The sequence below is a fragment of the Osmerus mordax genome, chromosome 8 (assembly GCF_038355195.1).
Source record: "Osmerus mordax isolate fOsmMor3 chromosome 8, fOsmMor3.pri, whole genome shotgun sequence".
Classification (NCBI taxonomy): domain Eukaryota; kingdom Metazoa; phylum Chordata; class Actinopteri; order Osmeriformes; family Osmeridae; genus Osmerus; species Osmerus mordax.
The window spans coordinates 3,773,165-3,795,156 of record NC_090057.1 but is presented as its reverse complement, the minus strand read 5'-3'; the positions used below and the strand labels follow the sequence as shown (position 1 = coordinate 3,795,156).

Genomic DNA, 21,992 nt, shown 5'->3' with positions numbered 1-21,992 from the left:
TAAAAGCTAATTAGGCCCCTCCTCTCCTTAAGGAATCTCTTGCCCACTGTCATCCTCGTTGCCTGGCGACCAACCAGGCACTCCAAAAACGCTCTCTCCTGGCCCATTTTACACTGTCAGGGTAGGCTGCTTCAAATCCTTTCTCCAGGGTTAATTACCCTTCACTTAAGCAAGAATAAGCAGACCAAACTGGCAGTTGACCTGTATAGCCCTGGTTTATAAATTGTGTTCTCTGGGTCTTCTTTTGGCAACCAAGCTCCTCCGTTCTGATCGAAATTGTTCAAAAGGAGTGTGTAGAATAGAATAACACATGAGGTTTTGAGTTTGATTTCAACCTTCTACAGGGTTTCTGTATATGCATTAACTAGTCATTTACTGATTGTTCACTCATAGTTTATGAATGCTGTTAAATATCTAAATTGTTTATAAATTGCTAATAAAGCATAGTTAAATCAGTGTTAGCCTACCACAGGCCGATTCAGTGAAATATGAGATTGAGCAGATGATTTAACACAAAATATATAGATTGAATAAAAACAAATCCATAATGAACCCTAGAAAAGATCAGAGATTAAGATGCATTAGTCACCATTTAAGATTCTTCTGAAGATTCACTTCTTGAATCATTGTAACATCGCCATTCATTGTTAGCTAAGTTCGACTACAGTGGGATCCTACTCAAGTTGGGATCCACCTGTAGAAGTTGGGATCCACCTGAAGACCACCTCTTCTGTCCACCTCCTGCCCGATCCGTTAGTTCATTGAGATCAGGTTTACATTTTACATTTACATTTAGCAGACGCTCTTATCCAGAGCGACTTACAGTAAATACAGGGACATTCCCCCGAGGCAAGTAGGGTGAAGTGCCTTGCCCAAGGACACAACGTCATTTGACACGGCCAGGAATCGAAGAAGTGACCTTCTGATTACTAGCCCGACTCCCTAACGGGTCAGCGATCTGATCCCCCTGATCTGGTTTACGGTGATATTGTTGCATTTAATCTTCCCCCATCCCACTAATATTTTTTCAAAATCAGAAACGGTTTAGTTTAGGTATTTCATATACTTTTTGTGCAAAAGTAAAGTTAGCAGATGGTTATTTATCGGAAATTAATCAAGTACATGTTTTAAGCATGTTGCCCTGCGTGAGACTCAGACAAGAGGGGGTTAAAATAAAAAGATTGGTTGAAGTTTGGTTACAGTTACTCTTTAAAAAGGAAAATCATTTGATTCGGTAATATTTTCAGTAGCCTGGTTACCCATTTTGGACACGCCTACCTATTTCATATTTATTAGCTATATGTGATTGTTATTGAGCTCTTGTTACTAGCTGGGTCTACACACCGCGGGAGAAAATCTTGAACTTTTCATTCGCTAATGCCTAAATAAAATAGACTGTTACATTTATAGCTAATTAGTCAGGCATGGTGACACAGCAGCCGTTTAGTGGACATTACTTAAGCAATCGTTTATTTATTCTTGACCGGTTACAGTTGAACTCCCGATTTTTACCTTGCCAAGTGTTTAGCACTGATTGCCTACCTCACCTTCACAATTTCACCACCACTGAAGTTTTCTTTGTCGTTCAATTAGGATAAGTCCTGCATTCTAATTGACAATTTCCTTGGTTCGAATATCATGGATCGCGGGAGCTGCCGCATGAATGGCGGAGGTGGGGATAACAGCGTTAGCGAATCTGTCTCACAACCATCTCGCAGGATGATAACATTGGAAGATTTGGAATCTTTCACGGAGGATGATGATTTGGATCCAGACTCATTTGGGGACAACGCAGACCTAGATGGGCAGAACGAGGTTATGGAGCAAGAGGATCAAGACCTCTTGCTGCAAGACCGACTCTTGAATTTTTGGCAGGATGTTGGTAGAGGGCATGCCATCGATATACCTAAAGGTGAGATTTATTTTGATATAGCCTAGTTTTTCTGCGTGCATATAGTGGGCTCCCAATGGCAATGTATTGGTTTTTGTTAATCTTCTTTTCTTTCTGTACATTCCCACTACCAACAATTAGGCTAGTATATCTGATTCTCTGAAAGAAAGTTTTTGCTAAAAACCAAAGAAGTTGGATTAGATAGGGTATCGTGTAGGTTAAGTATCCTATTTTGTGTTTTTATCAACATTCTGTTCGTTTTTCCTTTTGTGTGCGCTAAACTTTTGAACTTTATCTGCACTAATAGCAGGTTGCAGTAGGCATCTTACTTCCTGTCATTTCTACAGATATGGCCCAGCCAATCCAGCAGCTTACCACTGACATGGAAAACACACCTGAAAGGGAGAAGGTCCCCTTCACACTCGTCACCCATGAGAAGGTTGGCCAGCTCTTCAGTATATGTGTCCTACCTTATGCGTTTATGGTGTGTGCTTTTTTTACTATTATTATTATTTATTTATTTATTTATTTAGCAGACAACTTTATCCAAGGCGACTTACAGAGACTAGGGTGGGGGAATATGCATCAGCTGCGTAGTCACTTACAACTACGTCTCACCCAAAAGACGGAGCACAAGGAGGTTAAGTGACTTGCTCAGTCACACATTGAGTCAGTGGCGGAGATGAGTTTCTTTAATCACTGGACCACACAGCCTCCTATTTATTTCCATGGCAACTATGCACTGACCAAGTTGGTTCACATTATGTGCAACATTAGAGTCTCAGGAACTTAGATTCAGCCGTTCAGTCAGGATACGTGACAATTTAGGACAGTTTTTGCAACCTTACAAAATACAAGTGGTGCATAACTAGCCTGCATACTACTAATCACCACAATCTGACACAATACAATTTTTTAAATCTCACCTCTCATCTACTACTGACTACTGTCAAATTAACCAGTCTTAATATTGTAAACATTGTCTTACACATTATAGTCAGTGTACAGTATCTTCTCATGTTATTGAGTTGTCTCAGATGTCTGACAGGATGCCTCGAAGCCAAAGTCTAAAAAGGATTGTTTTCCATAGGAGTTAATAGATTTCTACAATATTGTGTGAAATAATTAGGCAAACAAGTGTTTTTACAACAAACTTGCCTACATTGATATGTTGCCTGTTTACTGTCCATTGCACTTTTGAGAGAATTGACAACAGGACTAGCTGAAATGTCTATGCAGTGTGTCAGCAAACTACAGTATTGTTACATCATTGAGCACTTATCTACCGATTTGCTTATGCATTTCCTCAGCGTGACAATGTACCGTATGAAAAGCGTGTCTACCAGAAGGCCTTCTGGGCATGTGTCACCATGCAGAACGATACGTACGAGCAGAGCATCTGTGCTGGCTTCATGAAGCTCATGAGATATATCTGCCAACAGAATACACTAGGTGAGTGACTGTAGGGGAATTGCTCTCACTCTGAAAGTTGTTGGCTTCTAGTCATGGCTGTTACTGATGCTTTAGAAAAGCCTTCCTATACCCTGGTCCTCAGCACCCCCTGTCCTGGATGTTTTGGGTGTTTCCCTCTTCCGACGCACCAGATTCAAATGAAAGGGTCGTTATCAAGCTCAGCAGAAGCCTGATAACAACCCATTCATTTGAATCAGGTGTGTCGGAAGAGGGAAACATCAAAACCCACACAGGGTGGGAGGTCCCAACTAGTGACTAACCCCTTGTTGGATCTGCTCTGTCTGACAGGGAGGTACCTGGGTATGACCGTGCCAATAGTGACAGTGGTGCGGACAGACGAAACTCGGACCACACTGTCCAGAGCTGTAACGGTGGCGTACCACCTGCCCTGTCATCACCAGCACCAGCCCCCTATGCCTGCTGACCCTGACATCACCATAGAGACGTGGCCTTCCACTGTGGCGTACGCCAGGTAGTGACAGATTTTCTTCCATGCTCTCATGCATGCACTGATGCAGTTGAGGCTGTTTGTCCAGTTGTCTGTCTCTTTACGGATCTTACATTTACATTTAGTCATTTTGCAAATGCTCTTATCCAGAGCGACTTACAGTAAGTACAGGGACCCGAGGCAAGTAGGGTGAAGTGCCTTGCCCAAGGACACAACGTCATTTCGCACGGCCGGGAATCGAACCAACAACCTTCTGATTAACAGCCGACTCCCTAACCGCTCAGCCATCTGACCCCTGATCTTGTGTCTCTGCACCTTCCTCCCAGGCCTTTCAGTGGTCAGACCAGCGAAAGCTCCATCCTGAGGGAGATCAATGCCTTCTCTGAGGTCCTGGACCCTCTGGAGATTTCTGTGAGTGATTCTTTCATTGTGGCTGGATACACCAGCCTGGCTGCAACCCACAGACACAACGAAGTCTGGTTCTTGGAGCGCCACTGAAACCTGGAGGATCCGTTCACCACACAAACTCCTTCTATCTGTGTGGTGGTTTTACACCAGTGATCAAGTGGGTGCGTGCTATATGTTTTAGGTGCAAGGCCAATAATATTACAGCACAATGACTCTCCTTTTGCATATATATTACTCGTTTACATACATTTATTCAGATAGCAGACACTTTTATCCAAACTGACATACAAATAGTGCATAATAGGAAAACAATGTACTTACGGTCCTTGATTATCTGATGTACTTATTCGTATTACACGTGCTGACTGTTCATCCTCACTCATCGGATTAATCCTGATTAAAAATTGAGAAAAAGAAAGTTAGCTTCTCAGCCAAACACCATCTTAACACAAAGACATCATTTAGTTGTTTGGCAGTGCATGTAGCCATTGTTGAAGGCAGCAATATTCAGGTACGCAGGTTAATTCATTCATTTTAATTACTAGATGATTATAATTTTTGAGACAAAAAGAGCCTTACTCAATGCAATCTGTTATTTCTATCATGTCTTTGTACCAACTTGATAAACATCATTTGTAAATCTCAGTGCTTGTGTGATTGCCAGAATGCAGTTTCTGGACAAATGCCAGGATTTACATTTTAAGTAAAAAGTGACACTAAATGTTTGTGAAAGATATGACTTGTAATCAATCACAATGGTTTGTTTTATTTACATTTACATTTGGTCATTTAGCAGACGCTCTTATCCAGAGCGACTTACAGTAAGTACAGGGACATTCCCCCGAGGCAAGTAGGGTGAAGTGCCTTGCCCAAGGACACAACGTCATTTTTCACGGCCGGGAATCGAACTGGCAACCTTCAGATTACTAGCCCGATTCCCTAACCGCTCAGCCACCTGACTCCTCTATATAGGTTTCATACTCGTATTGTGTGATGATAAAATGTCTGTTAGAAGGCTTCCGATATAGTAATATAAAATACATGCTTTTATCTATATCCATACACATTTGACCTGATTAATTATATTAATGATATATTTTATTATTTTAAGTACAACTTAGGGTGTTGTCTCTGAGGAATAGTTTAAGATGGAAAATTATCACATAATAATAATAAAATAAAACATGGTCATGGTAAATGTTACCTAAGCACAGACCTAAACTCGTAATGGGTCTCTTGGAGTTATGTGTACAGTTTTGCTTTACCCAAGCAAAAATAGCATAGTATACATGTATTTGTCCTGTGTTTATATTTTCATTAAAGCAAATGGTGGGGAAAAGAAATGTAAAATATTTCAGTGACCTATCGAAAACTGTCTACTAAAATATGGCGGTATGGCTGTAACCAGGACAACCAGGTTGCAGACTCACGTTCCAAATGCCTCTGCTCGGACCGTCCTGTGCTGAAACACTGAAACACTGATTTGAAGGTAGTCTAGGTTGATTAATCTTAGTGGTTAAGATCACAAGGTGTCACGAAATATTTGCTTAATTTTCGAGACTACTTCACAAAAAGATGTGATTGTGGGTTATATGCTAGTAGTAGCTAGTAGGCCTACAGGTTGTTGCCAACAGTGCTGGCATTTGTTTTCCACCAGATGGTACTGTGGCAAATAGATTGAATCCATAAATGTTGGCATGCATACATATACTATAACACAGATAGTTGCACATGATTCATGTGTTCCTAGTAAGCTAGTATTGTATTTTTCTAAATGAAACAAGTAAATTGATTGTCGCACCTGCAGATTTTGCGTTATTTTCCAATTTAATACCTATACTATTAACTATTTACAAAAAAAATTGTAAGTGTTATTTTCTAGCAAGCATTTGCATTCAAAATCTTAACTTAATAACTTCAATGGGCTATTCCTTGAGGCATCTAGAGCATAAGGAAATGAAGTCCATTATCTATAAGGAACAGCTTGAGAAACTTATTTGAGAAGTCGTATATGATTGGTTCTGAGAATCCGGAGGTAAAGGTTCAGCAGCAGCACTGCGCTTTTAAAATGGCGGAAGAACCAACCAGAGAATGGAGCGATGAACAGCTCAAAAGTGATGATCTACCCAAAAAAGATGTCATTAAATTCATTCAGGACAATGCAGCCCACTCGGTATGTTTTATACTTGAACCATGCAGACAATGGCGTGTAAGCGCACACTGAAATGTCATAGTTAACTTGCAACTGCATGGAACGCATGGTGGCTAATAGCTAGCACTAGCTAGCAGCCACTCCGCATTGATGGGCTATTGCCAATTTATGATAGATAGCTAACATACGAGACAGTGAAACATAATATGGCAAATGCATGTCATAATTTCTAACGTTTGAGAGAAAAGCTGTGAACGCTAGAATAGTTATTCAGACTTAAAATTGAGCGGATACATATATTTAAAGGTTGCCATCTTTACAAAATGGCCTAATGTCATTTTCTAAACATTCTACCAGATGTGATATTTAAGTTTTGTCACTTCACCTTTCTTACAGTTTCTCGCTGAACACAAGTTGATGGGAAATATCAAGAATGTTGCAAAAACGGCAAAGAAAGAACAACTGATAAACGCCTACAATGACCTGTTTGCAAGCAAAGTAAGTGAACTCTTACCTGTTTTGAATGTACATAATACAACTGCTGATGAATGTCACTGAAACTTTTACTTGTTTATGAACAGCGGTTTATAGGCACAGAACCCATTGAGGAAGTAACGGAGCAGGTTAGAACTGTGAAGATTGAAGACAAACCTAAAGAGACAGAGGTTATCGATGAGGTACAGTTGTACATAATTACTTGCAGAAAGACATGGCACGATTACTGTATCCAAGCAAACATGAAGAGGTGTTCAAAATTAATTGAACAATTATCCTACTGCATAACTAATTTTGATGATTTTATGATAACCATGAATCATTGGATTTTTCAGGGTCCTCCCAAATTTAAAAAGGCTGTGTTGAAAAAAGGAGACAAGACAAACTTTCCAAAGAAGGGCGATACTGTGAGCTGTTGGTACACAGGTTCCCTGGAGGACGGCACTGTGTTCGACACCAACATTCCTGCAAGTATGGACCCCTTCCCTTTCAATCATGCTCTTGTTTTGAGGATAACGTTGATCTCCAAAGGTTTCAGTATGAACAGAATTTAAGCAACTTTCGCCTCCTGTCTTCACTCTCCTGAAGCTGCCAGAAAGAAGAAGCAAAGCAAGCCTTTAAGCTTTAAGGTTGGCTTGGGCAGAGTAATCAGAGGAGTAAGTCATTACTATACACCCACCCCCTTTGCGTTTAATGAATGTGTATGTAAGTTACTTATTACAAAAATATTTCTGACAAACCTTGTTTCCACAGTGGGATGAAGGAGTTCTCACAATGAGCAAGGGTGAAACAGCAAAACTGGAGATTGAGGCAGAGTGGGCCTATGGAAGGAAGGGTCTTCCAGACTCCAAGTATCCTTTGTTTAATTCATGGCAGTGAATTAAATTGCAGCACTTTATATGAGTGCTGCAATGCCTAAAAACATGTTACAACATGTTATTTGGCCTTGGTCAAGTAACCTGTCAGTTAAGTGACTTAAATACTTTTTTTCACTCATTTCCATATTCTTCTCCTTAACCCACCCTTTACCAGAATCCCACCAAATGCAAATCTGATCTTCGAGGTTGAACTGGTGTCCGTAGATTAACGGCAGAATCGTCTCCAGCATGCACTACTCCCCAAGGATGGGAAAACACGGGAGTCACTAGACGGCCATGCTCGGAGGGAAACAAGTGGCTATACGGTCTTAAAACTTTTTCAAGCAACTGCGTGTTCCGTTTCATTTAGTTGTATTGGTTGCCATGTTTCTGCTTTATCCACACTCGTCATAATGGGGAATTTGGTAAAGAATTAACCGATTGGCAGCTAGTTAGCGTCGGAAGTGAGTTTGCCAGTCTTCTGTCCCTCCCAGCATGGCCTACTAAGAGATGACCGGGCAGCACTGTACAGATGGGGCATCCTGAGTAAATAAGCAGAGGAATACCTGTTTCGTTCCTGCGTTTTGTTTTTGTTTAATTTGCATGTATGTTGTGAAAATAAATAAACTGATTTTGGGAACAAAATTTAAATATGAATGTGGTTTTTAACCAGTGCTAGTAATGTACTGTGTGCATGTAATCAAATGAAATACCACCTCACTAAATTAAAGGCAGGGTAGGCAAGTTGTGCGAAGCTAGCTACAGGGTACCTGTGGGGTCTTAAAAAGTCTAAAATTCTGAAATTTAAGGCCTAAAAACTGCCATATTTACATCCGAGATCTTATATTTAATTTAGTCAGGTCTAAAAAAAGGTTTACCCTCATTCATTTCCAGAAACGCTGGCAGCAGAAAGTTATTACAAAGTATCAAAAAGTATTGAGTCGTAGCCGACCACATATATATTTCTTAACTGATATCAGTTAAAGGAATTATCAATTTGTTTGAGCGAGATATGAACCAAGGGTACCATGTTTGTCAGTAGACTCGATGCTTACCCCACTGAGCCACAGGTTTCCTGCAAAGTTTTATCTACAAGACAGTGTAATTGCCCTTATGACACTACTAAATGCCAAAGGACAAGGTACGTTTTGTTTCTGCTAATGCCAAGTTATAAAGCAGAATACTCTGCCTTCTAATCATACTTACAAAACAAGTGAAAGTTTACTGAAGGATTTCTAAGAACTGGTTCACAAAATACAGTGACGATAAGTACTCTTCTTGAATAGACTTATTTCTGCAACACGGTTAAATATGAAACAAAGTGCACGTAGGTAGGTTGGTATACACAGGTAGCCCGTCCAATCAATAGTCAAGGTACCCCTTAATGATTGGTCATGTTTATTACAGTATTGTGATGCCCACAGATGTCTCATTTCATTTTACCGTCAAACCTTCAGATATATATTTGTTGCCATCAAGACGTGGTTACTTTTGGCAAATATGACAAAAAGTGCTTCTCAACAACGTTGCCTACCCTGCCTTTAAGACATAAGACTAAAAAGGGCTAAGACTAGCCTGCCCTATGAATTAGAAAATCATTGGATTTTTGCACAGGGGTTGGTAACTATAATGTTGTAACAAATAGTCCCCATAAATAGCCTTCTAGATCTTCATTGTATAAACACAAATGTATTTTGCAGGACACTAGACGTTTATTAATCAATCGCAGAAACAAAGCTACCTTTTACCAAACCAATTTTATTCTGTACAGAAGGATAACATTTAGCTTGGTTAAAACAAAAGGGATGTGATGGAGTTTAGGAGTTGGCATTGGGTCCCTTCTTCTTCCCGAAGGTGGGCACCACGTTGACGAAGCGTCTGTTGTACTGGATGCGACGCTTGGCACGGCCAGTCTTCTTCTTCTTCTTCTCCTGCTTGTCGACCTGGAAAACATACGACATGTTTATGTATTTTGGATATTATCTTTAGAGCATTGACAAACGTCTGCTTATTTTCATATGTTGATTACCACACTGTCTCTTTAGATAACATGTAAATATGGTAATTCTTCCGTTACAAATGGCAAATTCCAAATCGGTAAAATTGTAAACATGCATTTAGTAGGGCCTAATGTGCACATAAGGAGATTCTACTGACCTTGGGTGTCTGTCCCCTTACTTTTCCGGCACGGGCCAGAGAGCCGTGGACCTTACCTGGTGGAAAGAGCGCGCAAATGGGAGGTTAAAACACCCTCTTTTACCACAGAACATTTTTATTCAGTGAGATGAAAGCAAATATTTAGCCCAACATCCCCGTTTACAGCTTGTAGTTCTGCTAGATTTAGACGGCAGAAGAAATTAGTTGAATTTGCATAGATAGCTGTATACTAACCTCCCAACAGTCTGCCAGCCACCTCTAGAGTACAGAGCTCAGAGATTCCACAGGCAGCCAGGGAGAGGTCATCCTCCAGGGGAGAGCCAGCCAGCAACAGCACCTGCTCCTCCACCAGCAGACCTTCCAAAGCCTGGACATGAGCCTGAAACATCATAATCACTGATTAGAAAGGCCTCGAAGACACTATGGTTAAGTAAATTAGTGCTACAGGTGAATTGATGGATTCTTACCTTGATGTCTTTGACAGTCTCCTGGCCAGTCACCTCAAGGGTGTGAATATTCTGGGCACGTAAAAAGAGCTGCATCTTCAGGCTGAAAGAAACGGCGTTTGTGGAAATCAATGAATAGCCCAGTGCAAAAACCACGTGCCAATGTCAGCTAACAAGTATTAGGGTGAAGTTAATGGGTTCACAAACTGCTTTAGTAACCAAGCAAAAAAAAAAGTACAAGTATGACATTTTTAGTTTGTCAAGATACAAAACTAGCTGGCTAGCTCCCTGCGTTGCTAAAAGTACAAGCCAATGGGACCTTGTTCCGGAATTATTCTCTACATGCTTGTCTAATTTTATGCAACAATATAATCTGAATCTAGTCATCTAGACATTTTAAGATATAACGAGGCTATCAGACAAGAGTGAATATGGTCAACTGATGTAGGAAAGAAACCTAGGGGCAGGCATGAAAGGACCAAGTTATGTTGGCGAAAAGGAAGCTAGGTAGCTAGCTAGCCACATGGGGCATGCGTTTTTGGTAACTTACTCATAAAAACTGACAAAACACATCGCTCCCCTACAAACTAATGTCGATTTTGATAGTTACATGTTTACGAACATTGTTAATACTAAATTCGGTGTCATGAAGGGGTTATAAATGTGCTATTTTGATTAAATTTACAAAGGCCTCACCTCGTTTGATGCTAGTCGTTCAACACTAGGCAAAAAAGGACTTTCGGATGGTCGACAATGCGCATGTGCACGTTTACGTAAACCGGGAAGAGCTACGCAGCAGCTGTAGCCACTCCCGTTCATGAACGAACCCGATCAAATGTGCAACTGTACCGATTGTGTCGGTCCAAGATTCATATTTGAACGCTGTTTGTTTTTACACAACAAACATTCACGCTCACCATTGTTGCAATTTAAACTTAAACTAAATATACACTAAAATTGTCAAATGAAAGTGCACACTAAAATTGTCAAATGAAAGCGCACTATCTGAATGGGATATAGCTCCCATTTTAGTTTTTTAAATTATAAACTTTTAATTCAATATAAAGGAGTCCTTCAGTAATAAAACACAGTCATGATAGGATATCAATCTCTTTATTATGAAACTGGGTCAAAATTAAAAAAGGATCTGAATTTCATTTTTTGTTGCAGGAAACAAAATAACCTTGAAATCTTAAAACACTTAGGAAAGCAGAGAAGGGGCTGTGGATCAGAGATGTACCGCTGCATCCATACAAATCTACGTCTTCACCAAACAAACTAACTTCCGCAAAAAAGAGAGAGGAGAGATCAAACTAAATCATCCAATCTATAAACGATTCTTTTTCACTTCAACAGAATGAAAATAAATCTGAAGTCTGCAACAACACATGCGTAAACAACACAAAAATTAGCCAGCTTATGGTGGCGATTATGAAGGTATGAAAGGTATTGAAATAATAAAATGACATTGATCAGAAGAAGACGGGAGTCTGAAGTAGTTTGCACTGGGGTAGAAAGGATGCTTCCTCTGTGGATCTCTTAGCATGAAGGCTGGGTCCATCATGTAGGGGGAGGCGGGTAGTACTGGTTGTACTGGGCATACTGGTTGTACTGGCCCCAGGAATTCTGACCCCAGTTGTTGTACTGTTGCTGGAAGGAGAAAAAAAAAATAGGATTAGTAATTTATCAATAAATCTTTGTGTCAACCCCTGTTGGGGATCTCCCTCATTGCATAAGGTCGTGAAATCTGCACCTGTGCTGTGACATTCACACTGTCTTTCCCCATCTGATGTTACCAGCTCCAGGACACACCATGTATTTTTGACCTCAAAGGAGATGCAACCTAAGTCCCCAGAAGTGTCCAGAAACTCACCTGGTACCAGTTGTAGTTGTAGGCAGAGTTGTCTTGCATCATGGCCCCTGCGCCTGAGTTCTCATCCAAACGTTGCCTTTTGGACTCGGGCTCCTGGGAGCTGCAGGTGGTTTAACATGTTTGTGTCAATAAAAAAAAAGGCTTTGATTTGTAGATCAGGCCCGATAAACTGAGTTTAGCAAAACCACTGGGAGCTTATTTCCATTTGTTGTTTTTTAACCTTCAAATTGTCCAAATCTACAGAGATCAGTTTATCTGTATACATACCCATTCTCTGCTTTCCTCTTAGTTGAGTCATGTTCTTTCTGAAGCTTCTGGTGTTCTTCATACGCAATCACTAGCCTGTGAGAGAATATCAAATCAGAACAGATTAGAAGAGCAAACTTCCACCTATTGCTTGGGGGTGTATTTCCAAAAAGTATCACTTGAACTACATGTTTGGGAAGGTGCCACCTAATGTAGGTAAGGCACCTTTGCATTCATGGATTACGGTTTCATCAATTCAATGGGGACTCACAAATCGATCTCGCTGCCAAAGTCCTCCAGGAACTCGACCTTGCGCTGAGAGAAAGTGAGGCGAGACTCCAGGGGCAGTGAGCTGCTCAGGGCCCGGTCGAAGCAGGCCAGGATCTCTGCCTGGTTCTGCTGCACATCTCCACTGTACTCCAGCTCCAACAGGTTCAGGTACAGCTTGGGGCTTGTCTGTACACACACACAGAACGCATCACATCAAATACCTCCCCGTCCCATATCTGCTTTCAATCTCTGAACTGGAGTCCATTTCCTGAAAATGAAAGTCCTCTGACCGCTCTTCTCTGGTCCTTCAAGATCAAAGGTACTGGTTAGTCTCTCACCTGGTCCTTGTCAATGTCAACTTTCCTAACTGATCTCTCCAGTCTCTCACCTGGTCCTTCTCGATGGCCTCCAGCAGCACCTTCCTGGCCTTGCCGAGGCTCCTCTGCACCTTCAGCAGCTGCCGGGCCAGCTTCACCGCGTAGAACGATGTCTCGCTGGCGTTCTTCCCCGATGCCATGGCGTCCCCCAGCAAGGCTTCCGCCTCCTCCAGGTTGCCGTGGCGACGCTCCAGGCTGACTCTCCGCAGACGCACCATGGCGAGGGCCGGGACCGCCTCTTCCAGCTCCTTCAGGATGCGGCGCGCCTCGTCGACGTTGCCTGAGGGGGAACGCATTTAGACGGTTTCACTTCCAGATCAGCACGCTGGTGCCAAAGCAGGTCAGGGTCACTTCTGGCCTGAATGATTCTTCCAGAGGCAGTGGAAGTAGCTGTGCTTTCTACAAATGACTGGTGAATGAGAGTGACTTACCCTGCTGTTCTTCAAAGGCAGCCCACAGCAGGTGGATGGCTGGCTTCTTGGGCAGGTGGATGGTACACGCTTTCTTGTAGACATGCCGCACTCCCTCTATGCTGTAGCCCTCTATATATTTCGCGTACTTGAATGAAGAGAAAAAGGGAAAGAGTTGAAAGAGGAGAAGAGGGGGGAGATAGAGGAGAAGAGAGGGGGGATGGAGGAGAGAAAGAGAGAGATAAAGAAGGGACAAACAACATTTTCAAACCTTTATTTCCTGTTCACTGAACTTGTGAATTGCTTCATTGACAAGATCGTTTTTAGAAATTCTTTGTAAACCCATCAGCACCTTCATGGAACCAATAAGATAAGTTTCTGTAAGGTAGTGGGAGACGGAGAAGATGCAACGTAGTAGTTGGTAAATGCTGGAGTCAAATCTTGTGTGGCAAGCTGGCCATCCCCTAATACAACAGAGTCACATATCAACGTTACACGCAAAGAGAGAGTGCAGGGCGATTTACTGTGAGGATGTGATATCATCGTTGTTGGAGGGGGGGGGGGGGAAGTGCGGGGAGGGGGGCATTTGATGGAAAAAAGGGAAGGTGACAGGTCAGACTTCAGGTTACCTTTGTCCAGAACTCCTCGTAGAGGGCACAGGCGACGAGGCATCGCTCGAACAGCACCACCACGCGTTCAGGGGTCCCGTTCTCGATCTCGAAGTCCAGGTACTCTTTCCAGTTGCTCAGCTGGGTCTTCTCCAGGGCTTTGACGTGGAAATACGGCCGCTTGATCTGAGGAACCCAAAGGAAATATAAAATCAGCATACGGACAAACGTTTTTAAAATATAGTTTCATTTCCCTAATTGTCATACAGTTATAATACATTAGAGAACACCGATCTTGTTATAACTCACCCCTTCTTCAAAGGCCCAGCGCTTGCTGACCTCATGCTCGTTGTGGTTGAACACTTCCTGGCGGGTTTCGATCACCTTGTGGCGCATGTTCTCGATCTCCGTCACCCTCTACACAGAACACAAAAACACAGCCGTTGTCAACCCTCCCGCGTCGTGGCTGACGAGAACAGACTCCACTGATATGCAAACTGCAAGTCCAGCTGCAAAGGATTTACATCACCATGAGAGAAAAGAAGCCTGTAGTGGGGCACGTATGTATGCACCCTGCATATCAGCCTGTTGTGTGACCAGCCCCCGGCTGCTGGTGCTGAGGGTCACTCGACCACGGGCGATCTTGACCCAGTGTGAGCCGAGTCCCTGATTGGACGCCAACTTGACTCTCCCAGGCATTCACTGGCTTGGCTGCTGATGGAAAGACAGCTCTTCAAACCTGAACAGATTTGTCTGTCTCTTTCTCTCCATGGAAGAATGGGCGAGGGCCTCAGGCCTCGCCATGTTTGTAAACCCTGCCAGGGGAGGGGGAGGGGAGAGGGGATAGGCATACCTTGGCTGGATCAGGGAGGTCCTCGATCCCAGGAGGGAGATCCTCAGCTGGTGGCTCGATGGTCTCTCCGTCCTCTCCGGTCTCTCCCGTCAAGCTGGCTTTAGACAGCTCCACTCTCAGCTGGACAAACTCCTCCTCCGACAAGAAGTGCTTAGGGTTGTTGTTCTGCACATGGTCCTTGAACCTGTAGAAATAAAGAGAAGATATTCAATAAAAGAAATTCAGCATATTTCTGACAAAGTAAAATATATATATATACAACAACTACAATGTGGCTCTTCTAACTAAAATAACTATTATTCTACAACAACAACAAAATTCTGTGCTTGGGACAATCAGAGCCAGAGAGTCAGGGTCACAGTTTGGGCCAGAGTCAGGAATGTCTTTGTACCTCTGGAAGTGCTGGGAGTAGAGCTGTGTAGGGAGGCTCATGACTCGGTCGTAGATGGCGGTGACATTTCCCAGTTTCTCCAGCTCCGTTTCCCAGTTGGCGTAAGCCTCCCACAGCCGATCGGAGCGGAAGTCTGTCCCTGCTGCAAGCACGGCATGCTCATAGGCACTGTGGGAGGAAGAGCATACAGGATGATGAGTACACTCACAATCATGCCTCACCCGTTACACTTTAAAACCAGAAAACACACAATGCCAAATGTCTTCTCCTTATACAAGAAAGTACTGGGGGGGGTGTTGCAGATGTGTTGATTGATGGAGTATGATAAATATTTGTGGGTCTATTACTTACGCTCTTATGCGTTCCTCCAGATCTGGGTCACTGGTGTCGGCGTTCTCCTTGATAAAAGACAGGTAGTGCAGCCACAGGTCCACACTGAGAGGGATCGCCTGCACACCCCGCCTGTACACCTGAGGTCAGGCACAGAGAGCACTCTCAAACAACTAGAAAACATGGAAGCGTCTAGCCAGTGAAACTCAAGATCTTGACATGCATTTTTTTTCCACATTCTTACCTCTTCAGCCACTTGAGTATTGCCATGCTTCTTCTCAATGTCTGCGTACTTCTTCCAGTAGCCGTAGCAGTACGGGTAGCGCAGGAAAAACTCGTCAAAAGACTTCCTCACAGCCACCAGGTGATTCTGAACAGAAAAAAAAAAAAATGTTAAGGATCTGAAAAATAAACTTTTTTTATATACCGTGACTAACCTCTATAGAAATGTAAAAGGAAGGGTTTTGCTCACCTCTTGTTCAACATATTGCAGAAGATAGACCCATCCATTGAAGTCTTCTGGGCTGTCTTCACAGCCTTTGAAGAGCTTCTCAAACTCAGAGGGCAGCTCGGGCTCAGCTGGGACTGCGGGTTCCTCCGTCTCTGCAGTCTCCTTGGACGCGTCCTCCAGCTCCATGTTGGCAGGACTTCCATCCTCAGCTACTGGTGCAGTCTGCTCTTCCCCCAGGGTGTGCTCCAGGCCCTGCTTCAGAGCGTCTGTCGACTCCTCCTCGTCTGGGACCTGCTCTGTGTGCTCCTGCTGTTGCTCCTGGAAGAGCTGGAATTGCTCCACGGCCCTCTCCACCGACCCCAGGTCAGACGGCTCGCTACGCTGATGGGTCTGGTGCTGCTCAAGGCCGTCCTGGGACTGGTCCGAGTCCTCAGGCAGGACGGTCGTGAGGGTGTCCGGGGGCACCTGGTCCATGGACCACTCGGCAGCGTGGGTGAGGACAGGCAGGTCTGGGAGGTAGCCATCCCCGGTTCCCTCCATGGCAGGGGAGTCCCCACTCTCAGGGGAGTCCGTGTCCAACATTCCCGTCATGGGCTCGTCAGAGAGGTGCAAATCTGTGCGATGGGGGAAAATGCTTTAGTTTAGTAATTTAGTTAATGCTTTAGTTTTGGTTAGCAATCCTAACATGTAGTTGCATTTAAAAATATTTGGTTAGAAACCCTTTGAAAATGATTAGACTGTACAACATTTTTTACGAAATTGGATTATCATTTGTTTAGGGTGTTTGAAATTGTTGTAGAGTGGCAACAGAGTTAATGTTGGCAAACTGCTGCTTTAACAATGCCAAAGTTCGAATTGACATAGAAGGGCAAGCTATGTCAACTTTGACGTTCGAAGTTTAGCAATGCGGCCTTATCAGCCACGCGATATCGCCAATTCAGTTAAACGAAACAAAACCCAGCAGTTCACGTTTGTAGATTTGAATCGTGTTTTATAATCATGTAAACCATCACAATTTGTATTTGGCTAGTTTCAATGTAAATGTATAAAAAACTCCCAAGTTGGAAATGTCTATTTTGAGAAACTAGCCAACGAAGACTAGCATTGTCGAATGAAGTGGATCATTTACTTACATTTATCCATCTACGTTATACTATAATTTTTACACAATCAATACACATCACTAAACGTTGGCTACCATTCCGCTAGATAAGGTTTTCCAGTTTGCTCAAACGATGAACCTTGTCTAGCTAGCTAGTGCGTTTGAGGCCTACTCCACGCTAGCCAGCCTGATTTACCACACGTCGTGCAAGCTTCCGTTGAATATACGGTTGATAGCTGCGTGCTATTAGCTACGATGGCTAGTGCTAGCTAGCAACCACATTTCCGTTGCGTTGTTAAATGAAGGAGTTAAAAGGTTCGTCTTGTCGCTAATACATGTTGCCTATTTTCGAAACAGAGAGATTATTGCAGACTTACCAGTATTTTCCATGAAATTGTATTCAGAATAAAGTGTATTTCAGCTACTTTTATTTAAACCAAAAAACAACATACAGCCGCGCTTCTACTATCATTCTACACCACTACTTCGACGCTTCGGAAGGGCAGGCAAATAGCTAGTGCGCATGCGTTCTGCTGTGTGTTAAGATGGGCGGATCTGATACGATTGAACTTAGACCAAAAATAAATGAATGCTATCTGTTTTTTGCTACTTAACCTACAGAACACAACTGGGACAGTGACTGTTCATTATATCGGTAGATCCAAAACGTAATCTTGAAATCAGCCCCCTGTCACCTTCGGTTCTATGCATTTTAATATTTTGCAGTTAATTGTAACACTTTCACTAAGTGAAATACAAAATACCTTTGAGTGTAACAGTGTTAATCTATTTATCACATTTCTTTGTGGATTTATTTTGGTATCATTTCTACTTATTTGGGTTAGGGTATCAATTCATTGATACCTTCCAATAAATGTACTGCCTCTTTGCTTTTGCCCTAGCTTTCTGCACAAGCTACATTTGTCCCCTTTCACATTTTGCTACCACAAACGAAGCCCTTCCTACCTGGGACTGCATAGGACAGGCACAATTGTAAAATGCATAGAAATAAAATTGTTGACTTTGAACTTTGAACATGAACCGTTTTCAATCAATACACAAGGACAAGGGAAGTGATGCATAAAGTAACATAAACCAAGTATCCTAATAAAAAAAAGTCAAATACTGTCTGCTCCACAGACATAAGGCTACTCAAATATAGCCATAAAATATATTTTATGAATGCTATGCTATGCATTTTTACATTATTTATATGGCTTTGGTAATGAGGAAACGGGAAACACAATTCATTTGAATAGCCAACAGATAAAACATCCAGTCAAGAATCACCACGTCATAATGAGCCGCTTTATCACGGAAAATGACGTCTCAATAACGGTTCTGGAGAATTGTAGAAAACAAGCCCACATTGAAGACACGACCCAACATCGATGTGAAATCCACAGACAAATAATTTCTAACAATCAATCTTTCATTTTAGAGGTAAAACATTAATCCACAACCATTGGGAGCCCGAATGGCGTCCATTTCAACTATCATACGATGGGCTTGCTGTTCAGTCAATCGGTGTGCGCAAGCCAAATGGCGTAGTGCATGAGCAATCGAGAGGAAGTGGCGGCTGATCTGGGTCCGCACCTTTTCCTGTAACTCAGTGCCGCCACCGCTGTGACTGAAAGGGCTGGGGAAGAGAGAGAGAGGAAAGAGCGGGGAGAATCAACCAGGGGATCGGGGGGTTGCCGCAGTTGCAGGTACCTGATCACATTTTCTGACATGACTTGTTTTACCAAAGATTTTATTGTGTATTGTGCCAATTTATAACCCAAAACCCCACATTAATGGGCTGAAGGTTGGGCGATTAAAGTTGTGCTCTTTCTAACACCCCTCCCTTTTCTGTACCGTTCTTGTTTCAGCGAAAGGAACGAGAGGAACAGCGGAGAGTCTGATGAATCAATGACCTTTTGAGCGGTGTATAGTTCTGACTGTCCCGGTGCAGATGGGCTACGAGCAGGAGTGATCTAATTTTGTCGCTGAAACGATGAACTCCCGAAGCCTATCGTTCTTTTAAATCTAACGACTGGAAATAAAAGGGCAAGTGGACACCCGGCAGACAAGGAGGAAGTCGGAACTACCACGGGCTTCTGAGAGGGCCTAATTTAAAATCGCAACTATAACAATTGTGTTATAATTTCTACATGACTGAAAATAACAAGGTACGCTTATAGATCCAAATGATGGATTTCGAAAATAATAGGTGCACATATGATTATTTTAATTGCCGTTGTTAGATCGTTGTCCGGGATATATCAAAAATATTCCCCACCCCTTTCTCGTGCACCTTTACGTGTTGTGAATCACTTCTATTCATTTGAATCTGCCCTATGGTCACCGTTAAAATTAATGAGACTTTTCAATTGTTGGTCTGTTGTTTTAACCTTGCGTTCAAGATGCAAAGGTACTTGTTGAAAACTTTCGAAACTATCGTCTTAATTTAGATAGTTGTCCACCCCACTCGTCGACTGTCACGTGGACGTAGAATGTCTGTGTGCAATTTCAGTGTTAAAGTGGATATCTGTTATACATGTGATCACTGACAACAATGTATAATATATTGATATATAATAATGACAATTATTTTCTGCTGTTGCAGGTACGTTTTTTCTAAAGAAGTTAATATTTATGCACAGACAGCATAATGGGGAAGATGCTCTCAAAGATCTTTGGCAACAAAGAAATGAGAATATTAATGCTTGGACTCGATGCAGCTGGCAAGACCACCATTCTATACAAACTTAAGCTGGGACAGTCAGTTACAACCATCCCCACAGTTGGTTTCAACGTTGAGACAGTCACATACAAGAATGTAAAGTTCAACGTATGGGATGTGGGGGGACAGGACAAGATCCGCCCTCTGTGGAGGCACTACTACACAGGAACCCAGGGCCTTATTTTCGTGGTAGACTGCGCCGATAGAGACCGGATAGACGAGGCGAGACAGGAGCTCCACCGAATAATCAATGACCGGGAGATGAGAGATGCCATCATCTTAATCTTTGCCAACAAACAAGACCTCCCCGACGCAATGAAACCACATGAGATCCAGGAGAAGCTGGGTCTAACACGGATCAGAGATAGGAATTGGTACGTTCAGCCTTCATGTGCTACGACAGGCGATGGACTATATGAGGGCTTGACCTGGCTAACCTCAAATTACAAATCATAATGTCCCTTACTGACCAGCCTGGACTGATAGGCTACATGCAAAAAGAAAAAGTGAGAATGAGTAAAGAAAAGAAAAAAACAACAACAACAAAAAAACATGCTGGGGCAATTAATGAATAACATAACTTCTCTGATAAATATATATATCAAAGTGAAGTTTGAATATGTCCAACCTTTTTCTTTTGATAATGATGACTTCCCTATAACCCAAATTTTCTTCAAACAAAAAGACGTTTGTTTTGGCTTGCTTTATTTTTAGTTGGCTTGGGCTCTGTAGTAATTCATTTACTTTCCATCTATTAATCAGTATTGACTGAATACTTCATAAAATATTACTTTGAGAAGCTCTGCATCCTTTTTCTTCTCCTTAATATGCGTTTCTGTTGGGTAATGTGGGCAAATGCGTGCTTTTACGTTTCACATTCATAGACTTTGCCCAACAATCAGTTTTTCATACAGTATTCTCATGACCCAATTTTCAGCCCAAAGGGTGGGAAGGCAAATGACCTTTAAGGACCAAGGCCATCAGCATATCAGTTTTCATGGTTCAAAATGCCCTTGTGGTTTTAAAGAATGTGTGTTATGGACATGTTAGGACCTCTTGAAGAAGTACTGTTTTCACTGTTGATTGTACATGATTGTTGCTATGATCGAGAAAATATGGTAGTACTTATTTCCAGTCTACAGTGATTCCATCCATAATGCCTACCAATGGGGGTTCCCTGGACAGGACATTACATGGATGCTGGACATATGGACACTGTGACATGGATATCTTAATTTTTTTGTCTTTGTAAAAATCTGTCACCACTGATCTCGTTGCCTCTATCTTTTTCCAAGAGCTTCCATTACAATTGAGTATTCGTAGTGTCAGCTGACTTGGGAAAGTCCCATGTTACGGGTGCCCTGACAGTCTAGACAGACACATGGCAGAAAGTATCCTCACCACCAAGTCTGAATTGTGGAAGAGGGACTAGGTGGTGGGGAACATAGGACACCTTGAATTAAGTGCATACTTGACTCTTCCTAACTGACCTTTGGACCCCAGCAAGTGTTTACTAGAACGCCAACCCACACCACTTTTATGGTGCTCGCTTAGTCCACACACATTGGCTTTACAGATCATGTCATGCAGTCAGACAGACTTACTTTCTGTCCATAAGTTATAGATAAAATGCTTTGTTTTTATTTTTGTTTTATTTGCTATGCTGATGAAATAATAAAAAAAGATATATCCAAATTAACATGGAAATGCAGCTTTTTCATCCGATCTCTGATGAAGCTCGTGCCAGTTGTAGTGTTTGTGCTGAGAGTGTAAAAGAGGATATGAGTCCTGCGTGTCTTGTAAAGAGAACTTCTAGTGTGAACTGTGAAGTGTGTTATGGGCCTGTTTCCGTTGTACTCTTGCATATGTGAGTCACTGGTTGTGAATAAGTAATGAGATCTCTAGTTTCGGGATGGTGATTGTCAGGCAGGCCTACTTTCTTCGAGGTCCATATTGTCTGGTTCATCAATACGTTAACCTGACAAGTTGCACAAAAAAAAGGGTGTTTCTTAAATACAATGTTTTTGTT

At 42.3% G+C, this 21,992-nt stretch overlaps 5 protein-coding genes across 6 annotated transcripts; 3 read left to right on the top strand and 2 right to left on the bottom strand.

The window, feature by feature from the left end:
- The first annotated feature begins 1,719 nt into the window (after nucleotides 1-1,719).
- On the top strand, nucleotides 1,720-4,310 carry LOC136947550 (heme-binding protein 1-like). Its single transcript, XM_067241657.1, has 5 exons — nucleotides 1,720-1,912; nucleotides 2,239-2,330; nucleotides 3,202-3,343; nucleotides 3,653-3,836; nucleotides 4,139-4,310. The coding sequence occupies exons 1-5, from the start codon at nucleotides 1,720-1,722 to the stop codon at nucleotides 4,308-4,310; spliced, it is 783 nt and encodes a 260-aa protein (XP_067097758.1).
- A 1,921-nt stretch (nucleotides 4,311-6,231) lies between these two features.
- On the top strand, nucleotides 6,232-8,375 carry fkbp3 (FKBP prolyl isomerase 3). Its single transcript, XM_067241856.1, has 7 exons — nucleotides 6,232-6,393; nucleotides 6,769-6,870; nucleotides 6,954-7,049; nucleotides 7,203-7,338; nucleotides 7,456-7,523; nucleotides 7,621-7,718; nucleotides 7,900-8,375. The coding sequence occupies exons 1-7, from the start codon at nucleotides 6,232-6,234 to the stop codon at nucleotides 7,952-7,954; spliced, it is 717 nt and encodes a 238-aa protein (XP_067097957.1). The 3' UTR covers nucleotides 7,955-8,375.
- A 1,087-nt stretch (nucleotides 8,376-9,462) lies between these two features.
- Nucleotides 9,463-11,085, bottom strand: faua (FAU ubiquitin like and ribosomal protein S30 fusion a). Its single transcript, XM_067241591.1, has 5 exons — nucleotides 11,024-11,085; nucleotides 10,349-10,430; nucleotides 10,116-10,260; nucleotides 9,882-9,937; nucleotides 9,463-9,667 (listed from the first exon to the last, which is right to left on the bottom strand). Exons 2-5 carry the CDS (start codon nucleotides 10,421-10,423, stop codon nucleotides 9,542-9,544), a joined length of 402 nt encoding a protein of 133 aa, XP_067097692.1. The 5' UTR covers nucleotides 10,424-10,430; nucleotides 11,024-11,085; the 3' UTR covers nucleotides 9,463-9,541.
- A 339-nt stretch (nucleotides 11,086-11,424) lies between these two features.
- prpf39 (PRP39 pre-mRNA processing factor 39 homolog (yeast)) lies at nucleotides 11,425-17,736 on the bottom strand. 2 transcript variants are annotated; one of them, XM_067242219.1, is made up of 14 exons: nucleotides 17,616-17,736; nucleotides 16,158-16,750; nucleotides 15,930-16,055; nucleotides 15,707-15,825; nucleotides 15,356-15,523; nucleotides 14,965-15,148; nucleotides 14,421-14,528; nucleotides 14,133-14,297; nucleotides 13,525-13,651; nucleotides 13,105-13,373; nucleotides 12,718-12,902; nucleotides 12,468-12,542; nucleotides 12,201-12,300; nucleotides 11,425-11,977 (listed from the first exon to the last, which is right to left on the bottom strand). In XM_067242219.1, exons 1-14 carry the CDS (start codon nucleotides 17,626-17,628, stop codon nucleotides 11,888-11,890), a joined length of 2,322 nt encoding a protein of 773 aa, XP_067098320.1. In that variant the 5' UTR covers nucleotides 17,629-17,736; the 3' UTR covers nucleotides 11,425-11,887. The 2 variants fall into 2 exon arrangements, with proteins under 2 accessions (XP_067098320.1, XP_067098321.1); XM_067242220.1 differs by lacking the exons at nucleotides 11,425-11,977; nucleotides 12,201-12,300; nucleotides 12,468-12,542 and having other exon boundaries at nucleotides 12,759-12,984.
- A 1,537-nt stretch (nucleotides 17,737-19,273) lies between these two features.
- On the top strand, nucleotides 19,274-21,662 carry arf6a (ADP-ribosylation factor 6a). The gene is made up of 2 exons (XM_067242222.1): nucleotides 19,274-19,409; nucleotides 19,847-21,662. The coding sequence occupies exon 2, from the start codon at nucleotides 19,892-19,894 to the stop codon at nucleotides 20,417-20,419; it is 528 nt and encodes a 175-aa protein (XP_067098323.1). The 5' UTR covers nucleotides 19,274-19,409; nucleotides 19,847-19,891; the 3' UTR covers nucleotides 20,420-21,662.
- Nucleotides 21,663-21,992: the final 330 nt, after the last annotated feature.